This window comes from Solanum dulcamara, chromosome 11 (assembly GCF_947179165.1).
Source record: "Solanum dulcamara chromosome 11, daSolDulc1.2, whole genome shotgun sequence".
NCBI classification, from domain to species: domain Eukaryota; kingdom Viridiplantae; phylum Streptophyta; class Magnoliopsida; order Solanales; family Solanaceae; genus Solanum; species Solanum dulcamara.
The window spans coordinates 29847331-29857485 of record NC_077247.1 but is presented as its reverse complement, the minus strand read 5'-3'; the positions used below and the strand labels follow the sequence as shown (position 1 = coordinate 29857485).

The window sequence follows — 10155 nt, the reverse complement described above, 5'->3', positions numbered from 1 at the left end:
CCCCAAAAACTGCTGAAAATCGGGCATTATAATTCAATGTAATGACTGATTATTAACATGAAAACAGACTCATATTTTTTGCTCACAATATTTTTTTCAATTGTGTTCGTTACTTTGCATTCTGCTATAACTCAAATAAAATAATGACCAACGACATAAAAATTCAGGACAAATGAACAAAATAGTAAACCACATTTGCAATTTTATTACGTAGTTAAAAGCAAAATATAATTTCATTAATTCAGAGTATCAAAGATCCTTGCGATCTTTCAATTAGTAACATAAACCAACTATATAATACAACCATTTGTTGATAAACTTACACCACTAGACATAATGTCTAATTACTTGTTTTATTAATTAAAAAAATCAACCTTGTTCACACAATATGCCTAGAAGATACATACTAAACAAACACTTTGGGCAGCCATTCGATCCAAAACAAAGGTGAAAATACGGGCAATAGTTGTGCACGTACAACCCAAAATTTACAACAATCCTCATCTGATATTGTCAACAGTTCATGCCAAAAAGTAGCTACCTAGTAAATCATAGTAACAACATTTCTCGTCTTAATTTTATCCCAAATATTTTGCTTCAAAATTTAGCTGTCCAAATCCTTTAATGCAAGCAATAGCTATGCAAATTGATCCTTGAAATTTTGAGACAACATCTACGCAAACCAAATGTGAAATTAGTATCTTATTACTCGCTCTGCCAGCAAAGAGCATGAATAAATGTATTATAAGTTGATACAGTAGGTAAAACATTTTTTAAGTGAAACTTTCTCAACTCCATTTCTTCTACAAGATCCAATGCCTCAAGTCTCAACAACCATTCCATTGACATAATAATCATAAATTGAAACCTTTAAGTCCTTTATTCAACATCTCACCAATCAAACCTCTAGCATGGTTAAAGTTTCATTTCTTGGACAACCCATAATTCAAGATATTGTATGTAGGTAGCATCATTCGGATAGCACTTCATTCTCTGCATTTTTTAAAAAAGATTCAAAGCCAGTTGTATTTCACCTTCTCTACAAAACAAATCCAATATTTGGATTTAAGTAATAATAGTGACTTCATCGTCAAATTAATTTAGGTTTTTTTTTTACTGTAGCGACAATGGAGAAAATAAGAGGGAAAAAGAAAGTCAAGAGAAAGAAGCTTACAGTGTTTTGTATTAAAAAAAGAATAGGTAGAGATCAAATATGATAAGATTTTGAATACTTAAAGGGCTAAATCTGGTAAGAATATAGTTAAAGGACTATTTTAGGCCAACTCCTATAGTTGAGGGACTATTTGAGGCATTTTCTCCAACATTCTTTAGTAAAAGGTGAAAGAATAGTTCACTATGTGTTCATCGGGTGGCGGTGTGAATTGTTCGGGGTTGCTATAAAAAATTATAGGAGGCTAGAAGCAGCAGTCGAGAATTGCTAAAAGTTGATGCAACTTAAGCCCAAGAGAAGTTGAAACAAATGGAAAATGCAGAACAAAAGTGAATACTGATATCATAAGAAGCATACAAGGCATAGAATGTTTCCTCTTGTGCAAACATGAGCACTAGTAATGTACACAAAAAAATTGCTCTGCAAATGCTTTTAAGACCCTTTAACATTCATTGATTATAGGCCATATAGACAAAATCTGCACAGCAAAGTATGATATACTGAGAGAATAATAAGCAAGATATACTGAGAGAATAATAAGCAATACATCTCTCAACTTTGGATTACTGAGGAGAGATCTCCAAAAGTAGGCCATAATGATCGCTAGGCAAAACAGGTAGTGTCAGTCTCTTAACTTCACTCTTCACTTTCTTCTCCTTGATATATGTGAGATTTGGAATTGCATCCTTCCCAATCATCTTAACATCCCTTATACAAAAATCTTGCAGTTTGCAAACAATCCTGTCCAAACGTTTCTGTAGTGTCCTGTTGGCGCTTAACATTTTGTTTGACTTGGTGTCGTATGTCCATCCGATTTCTTCAGGCTTCAGTTTTCCCCAAGCATCAACCCATCCATCAGTTGGAGGAAATTGACCATCCAATTTGTCATCCCAGTTCATATCACCACAAAAGACTACATTCCGTTTTCTCTCAAGTAGCTCCATAGCTACCTTGGCTTGCTCCACACGTTCCTTGCTGTACATTTGATCCCACTTGGGTGGCCCAGGGCAGGGACTCTCAAGATGGCTGGTGGCAACGACCAAGGTCATATCTTTCTCAACTTCAATCTCAGCAATACAGAGTTCCCTTCCCATTATAGAATTGCTAAATGGCTTGCAACTGTAGGATTTCACTGCAAGTTTGCTCAACTGCAAAAATTTTGTCAAAGACCAAGTATTACATCAAATGGACCAACTTTTTAAAAAAAACTGCAAGGATTCATGTTGAGCAATTATTGAGATTTTCCAGATATTCAACATTAACTTGCTCTATTGAAAGTGTGAGTAATTGTAAAGTACTACTATAGAGAGACTTCTATGGATTCGGTCAACCGGAAAGCTCCGTTGTAAGTAATTGAAAACTGAGGTGTCCCTGGGTATAGCGTGGAACTAATTATCTTAACCATTGCAAGAATTCCAGATCCAATAAAAGTGCTCAAAACAAGTGCACATAATAGAAGATATATCACGATCACAAAGGAAAAAGAAAAAACATAACTAAAGCATCATATAATAGGCCTTCAGAATACACATAAAGTACCAAATATTCAAGGTGTATTGCGTAATTACCTGCATGCAGAAGTATCCTCTCGTCAGTTCCATCACATTTGAAATTGAACAAGAATACATTTTCCACCAACCAGAGTGCTGAAATATGTCATATATTTCTGGAGTAACCTCCTGAATAGGTGATACATCACAACTTACAGAGTCAATAACTTTCATGCAAGGCATAGTTTCTCTTGCATATTGACATGTAGATAAATGATGATAACCTGAAAACATATAACATCTGGAGTATGCAGCATAATAAGGTCGCCTATAGCTTTCATCCTCTTGTGCATCTCTATATCTGCAAACCACACGTTGTAGGTCAAGATTTTCAACACTTTGGATTTACTGGTTGACAAAGATTTGCCTGGCTTCTGTTCCACCAAATCTGCACCACAAATTATTGCACTTATAAGTAAGGAAAGAAATTAGGCAACACAAAGTTTAAGTTAAAGGAGCAAGAGACTAACTAATCCGAAAAGGTGGACTTTTCCAACACAAAATCTAGATATTCCTCAGCTAAACAAAGAATGTAATAGCATCAAAAGGATTAACATCATAAAAACTTACTAAAAGCCCAACAATAAAGCCTTTTCCGACAAACTAAACATCATAAATACCAGAAAAGCCACTCTTTCCCAACACAGTACTTTTATGTTTTTTCCATTTCATGGGAGAAGTTACCATGGTTATATCTCTCTACATGATCCAACCAGTCTACAAGATCATGATTTAGTCTGCACAAGATTGGCATACAACTGGAAAGACTAGCAATCAATCAGAAACTTCGCACAAGGGAAAAATAGGAACTGCATATCTTCTTGACCAGAAGACTCACTTAACAAATAGATTTATTACAAATATATCATCAAGCACGCACAGCTAGAACTGGAGTTCAGAACATCATAACAGTATACCTCAACGCAAACTAAATAGGGCCAACTATGTGAACACTTTCAGTCCCATTTCATTCACAACATCGACATATCCAAAAATTTACTCAGACGTACACTCAAGAAATCACACTACAACAATGTTTGTGCTAAATTCAAAACCTACTCAAGGAACACCATTATATGCACGAAACCAACAAAAAAAAAGAATACATTTTATCAGCTAATTCATGTAGAAACATAACAAACTCCAAATTTATATTGACGATTAATCAGAATCAAACAGAAAGAACTCAAATATACCCGACATTTCAACTGCTTTAGTTGCAGCAGCCTTTACACCCTTATACCCCATAGCACCATCCTCTTCAACCCCAGATGGTTCCTCCCTATTTTTCCGCTTGTTTGCAGCATTTGCGCATCTAAACCTTACAGACTCCTTCACATCATCTTCAACCCTAATAGGAGCCCTAGTTGTTATTCTCCCCTTGTTACAAGGCCTCAAAGGCAAGAACACATTGCCAACAGAAGAACCCAAATCATCATCATCATCATCATCAGTTTCAAGTGTAGCAAGTCCTGAAGCTGAAACCCTAGTGCCACATATTTCACAGCTTATACTGTGATAAGGGTTCGTAAAGGTACAAGCTTTACATGGCCATTTGGGTTTTGGGACTGAAATTGAAGGGTCTGATGAGATTGATAATGGTGGGTCAGATAAGCAGATTTGGCAGAATGATTTTTGTGAAGGAGGGTTCATGAATGTGCATCTTGAACATGACCAAGACATGGCGCACGGAAGGGTTTTGATAGGGTTTTTGTTGAGGAGAATTGGTTTGACTTTGGGAAGCAAGTGAAAGGGCATTTTGAAATTGAAACCATATGTGTTTACCGCCACAGTCGGCGGTGCACAGTTATCAAAAATCAAAGGTAGAACCGTTATGGCCAACTAGATTAAAATATGAGATCCAAGTCAAAATTTTATTTGGACATATAATTTAAATTTTAAATTGTATTTTTTTCATATATATTAAGAAAAATTATCATTATGAAAACTATTAAAATTGCATTAATTCTTTATACTCCTTTTGTTTCAAAAAGAATAGTCTCATTTCCTTTTTAATCTGTTTCAAAAAGAATGACTCCTTTCTTTTTTGATAAAACTTTAATTTCAACTTTCCATTTGACATGTTAAGGCTACAAGATTAAAGGGTATTTTGGTATATTTTAGGACCACAAGATAGAAAAATCTTCTTTATTTTCTTATCAAATACATTTATTGATCAAATTTTAGTTCAATAAAAAAGTAAAATTAAACATGAGTTTTAGTGTAGTACTCTTTAATAAAATTGAACATAGTTAATATCATTAGTAAATATATCATCATGTTCATATTTCGTGAATATTTCATCACTTCTTTGAGATTCTCACAAAAAAAATATGTAAATATAAAATGATGTTTTTCCTTTATGCAAAATATAAATTTGTGGGCCAATTTTTCTATTTGAAAATGTAAAATCATGATATGAAATTCTCAAATCAAGCATTTTTGGAGAATTTGAAATCATGAGATAAAATCGCATGTCCAAACATTGATTTCATCTCAAATTTTAAATTACGAGATGAAATCACATATCCAAACAACTACTTAATAAAAAATATGATGTGTCAAAAAAACTTGTAATTTTTTTTTTGAGTATCACACCAAATTATTGAAAGTATGAGAAACACATCTAAACAATCACTAATGAGTTTGAAAAACACATCTCAAAGTAATATCTGATGATGTGTATATTATATTCTCTTTTTTTTTAAATGTCACATGAATTGCCATGTGTAAAATAATTTCATCGTGGCAAAAAGTTAAAAATTAGAACTTCTTTGTGTAAAGTATCATAGTCCATTCTCCTTCTTCTATATTTATCAACATCATTCTCCAATTTATTCTAGCGAATATTTGGTACAATCAGTGGGAGAAAGGTTATGGTGAGGACAGTTGTTTGGGATGATTTTGAGAAAGCCCTCCTTAATCATTTCTTTCCCCAAGAGCTAAGAAACCAAAGGTGGAAGAGTTCGTGTCACAGTCCGAGAATACCCCCTAGTCGTGACACGGTGCTTAGAGCCACAAGTGACCCCAAGTTAACGTAATGATCTGGCATGACACTAAGATATATAAAATCAACAATTAAGGATAACTAAAATGAGGAAGATATATAAGAGAAATAGTCTAAAAGAGTCTAACAAAAAATAAACAATATTTGAGTAAATATAAGCGGAATCTAATTGTTTGTCTAAAAAGCCTCTACTTATATGAGTTGTTAGGACAAGCCCTTTGCTAATTCTAACCATCTGAAAATGGAAAAGACAATAATGAATGAAAGATAAAGATCGTCCTCGGAGAATGAGGATTCACGAACACGGCTATTGCTGACTGGAGATCATACTAATCGCACGCTAGATACTAAGCGTCAAAACCTACATTATCAAATAATATAGGTAGAATGTATGCGGTCAGTACTTTAAATGTACTAAATATGAGGAATATGCACAATAAACATGATATCTGAATATACTGAATCTGTAAATCGATACAATGATCAAACAAATAACATGAAAACTAAATAAACTGAACTGAAATAACTGAATATTTGATCCTATAATAACTGACAAATAACATGAAAACTGAATAAACTGAACTGAAATAACTGAATATTTGATCCTATAATAACTGACTAACTGTGGAAGATACTAAAATCGACATATAACCATGTGAACTACAACATAAAGTTCTATGTATAATCTCCATCAATAGGGTCAACTATACTTTGCCAAGGTATAAAGGCTAAAGCTAAGCTAACCACTAAGCTAGTGTCTCTTTGAGACAAATCTTACTGTGGAACGTAGTTCTGAACTTAGGAATTATTATTAAGGTTCCACGAAAGCTAGCCGAAATCTCATCCCTAAGTTCGCTCGGTGTTAAGTAAAACTCAGACAGAAAATATGTAATCAACTAAAGACAGTAATAATATGATAATGCTAACTTATATAGATAATTTGATAAGTATAGTGAGTAATTCATGAATCATGATTTAAAACTGATAATAATATGAAAGATACTTTATCTGAAAGCATCTAAAATAATAAAACCTAATAATCTGAAAACATGTTTTATAAAGAATCATAATTCTAAATCATGAAAATACTTGTATACTCGAGGTTTCATGTAAAATACCATTGAAAAATATGAAATATTAATTAAAATCATGCAATTAAAGATTGATCTTAAAGAAGATACTAAATTTTAATAAAAACCAATGAAGATCATGAAACCCTACGTTTGGAGAATTCATACAACTTGAAATTTTGATATTTCTTTGGGACTCAGTGGATGAAGGGATACCCATTGATGAAATCCCACGTACCTGGAGTAGAATCACTAGCTTAAATTTTGGAATGGAGTCTTGAAGCTTGGAGTCCTAATTCTTGCTTAAGAGAAGACTTGAGAGAGAAGAAATCTTACTTGAAAGGGTATGAATGAGAGGGGAAGGGGGAGGGAGGTTTAGGCTGATAAAAATCACTTAATCCCACTTAAAATAGTCTAAAATAATGTAGAATGGAGATTAAAAAATGGAAAAAGACCCTGATTAAAAACTGTCGGAGTCCATCTACGGACGTCATCTACGAATCATAGTTCCTTTTACGAACAATAGAAGCTTGTCCATGGAAAATAGATAAAATCTGGGTTTTTAAAAACTTGGTTTACGAGACCCATCTATGGTCCGCAAAACCAATCTATGACCTGTACTGACGGTTCGTAAAATTAAGATTTGATTTTTGAGTTTTTGAATTTTAATTCCACGAAATCCATCTACGGTCCATAAAATATTCTATGGGCCATAAAAGGTGTTCGCAGAAGTAAGAGATTTTCTGAATTTTCTAAAGTTTTAGGACTTGGTTTACTAGGCCTAATCTTGATCCATAAAACAAACCTCAATCCGTAAATCTCACTCGTCCTATTGTAGGTAAATTTCGAAGTTTCTGAAGATGATCTACGACCTCAATCTACGACCCGTAATGACTTTTATGGACCATAAACCCAACTCATAAATCTTAGACCATTTTCTGGATTTCTAAAGTTGTTCTACAGTTTCTATCTACGGTCCATAGTTTCTTTTACAGTCCATAGATGGTGTTCGTAAAATATAGTTCTGCAGCCTCAAAATATATTTTTGAATCCTTTTTGAACCAATCTGAGGTAGGAATATTTTAGGTGTTACGATATCTCCTCCTTGAGAACATTCATCCTCGAATGCAGTTTAACAAGACTAAAAAGAGTAGGAAAAGATTTGCAACCCAATACTGAAAAGCTAGACACGAAACTGATGGAGTGACTAACTCCGAACTAAAACATGAAGACTAAATTGATTTCATGAACATACATGCCTACTGAAACATGAGAATAACTGAAAGACATGAACCTAAATAGAGTATTATGGAGGAACATTACATCACGTTGGAACTGAACTGGAAGGAAAGAGGTGGGGGTACTTGGCTATCTTATCTTCTTTGACTTCCCAAGTAGCTCCCTCAACTAACTGGTTGCTCCAAAGACTTTCACTGAAGTGACTTCTTTATTTTTCAACTTACAAACTTGACGATCAAGAATCTCAACTTACGACCTCTTCGTAAGAGAGACTTTCTTTCACACCAACACTCTCTAAAGGCACAAGTGAAGTCGAATCACCAATGCACTTGTTTAACAAGGACACATAAAACACGGGAAGTACTGATTCTAATTTTGTGGCAAATCCAACTCATAAGTCACCTTGCCAAAATGCCTCAAAATTTTATAAGGGCCAACATATTTAGGACTGAGCTTTCTTTTCTTACTAAATCGCATAACCCCCTTCATAGGTGAGATTTTCAAAGCATTTCATGATAGATATAAGTCCCAACTAATGCTGATAATACAAATTTCAAATCTCCTAGTACATTACCATTGAGATAAAGTTATTTAATCACACTCAATATCAACTCCACGCAATCTTTCACCTACCAAGTTTCAACTATCATTCAAGCCATCATATATCTCATGCCAACACTTAGAGAAATCCTTGGTCACCTCCATAATTATGTAAAATATAAGTAAATAACTTTTATTTACCATATAGGGTATATGCAACACATCACTAGTCTGTGTAGTCCCATCAACAAAGTAGTTTCAATCCCCTCAAAATCATTACTAACCATGTAGAACTTAGGTCCATACTGTAGCACCCTTATAAGTCCTTTATCATAATTCAAACAGTTAAAACCAACATAAAAACACATCTTTCACACATCACCGTTTGCAACTCGAACCAAAATGTAATCTTCGTAAAAGTTGCTGGTAAAATCCCAGTAAGTCTGTGTGAACTAGTCCACATTCATGGTCATATATGAATTCAAAGGCAAAAATTCAATCAACCTTAAACTCTGAAGAATGGTCTATACGTGATGTCTTATTTCTACATCTTTCTTAGATCCTTCCATTAACACAATTTCAAATACCTTGAACTTTGTCGTATACTTGAATCTTGTTCCTTTCGCTAAATCGCTTATCAACCTTATTCTTTGGCTAACAACCCATGACATTTTACCTCATGTTCTAAATCAAAACTTTAAGTGGAGCACTTTCTTAGGCCCTTTAACAATAAAAGGTAACAAACTCTATGACCCAAATCTTGCACAAGTCCTTTCAATTGCTTAATATCCAATGCAATCAATCATTTCTCACCTTAGCAATCTATACTCTGACAAAACCTATTGCCACAATGTTGACTTATAATGAACAACTTGAATTGTGAATTCCAACCATGTAACCCAATTGCCTTATTAATCAATATTAGCTCGTACCTTGAAGATCTTTATGAATTCACATATTTTAGCTTATCATTGATCGCCTCTCTATACCTTATTGTGTAATTCATTAAAAATCCAACCATACCAATTACTAAAATCGAAACCATAAAGGAGCTTATCACCATACTCGAGCCGAATGTCTATAAAATTCTTTCTCAAATCTTATCCAATAATTTTTTTAACTCAAAGGAATGACACGTAACACTATCACCATAAGTAGAGAAAAAAAATCTAATGGAACTACGTGTCTCAGAATCCAATTCTCCACTTTCTCTGAAAAAATATCTTTGGACCTTACAATCAGAGTAAGTATCTTTTTTTCTCGCCTACTTCTTAAGGCTAAACTACATCCCACTAATTCTTTCCATTTACGACTCTAGCTCTTTTCAATTCCATTTGAGCGGTGTGTCAACAAATCCTTCAACTTCTGATACGACTATGCTACTCACCAAATAGTAGCAATCCACAACTTTAGATTCCCGCAAGTCGTTCTTACCATACCAAATCCACTTAATAGAAAATCCTTATCATATGGTGGCATTTTATCATAATATATCACAAACTCTTATTACTGTTATGCTCAGAACCATTGTCATCATCTTGAAGTCAACCTTATCATCCACATGACACCTTAAACCCA

At 33.9% G+C, this 10155-nt stretch overlaps 1 protein-coding gene across 1 annotated transcript; it reads right to left on the bottom strand.

The window, feature by feature from the left end:
- Positions 1–1516: 1516 nt before the first annotated feature.
- LOC129875154 (uncharacterized) lies at positions 1517–4572 on the bottom strand. Its single transcript, XM_055950592.1, has 4 exons — positions 3918–4572; positions 2946–3109; positions 2740–2850; positions 1517–2319 (listed from the first exon to the last, which is right to left on the bottom strand). Exons 1-4 carry the CDS (start codon positions 4477–4479, stop codon positions 1735–1737), a joined length of 1422 nt encoding a protein of 473 aa, XP_055806567.1. The 5' UTR covers positions 4480–4572; the 3' UTR covers positions 1517–1734.
- Positions 4573–10155: the final 5583 nt, after the last annotated feature.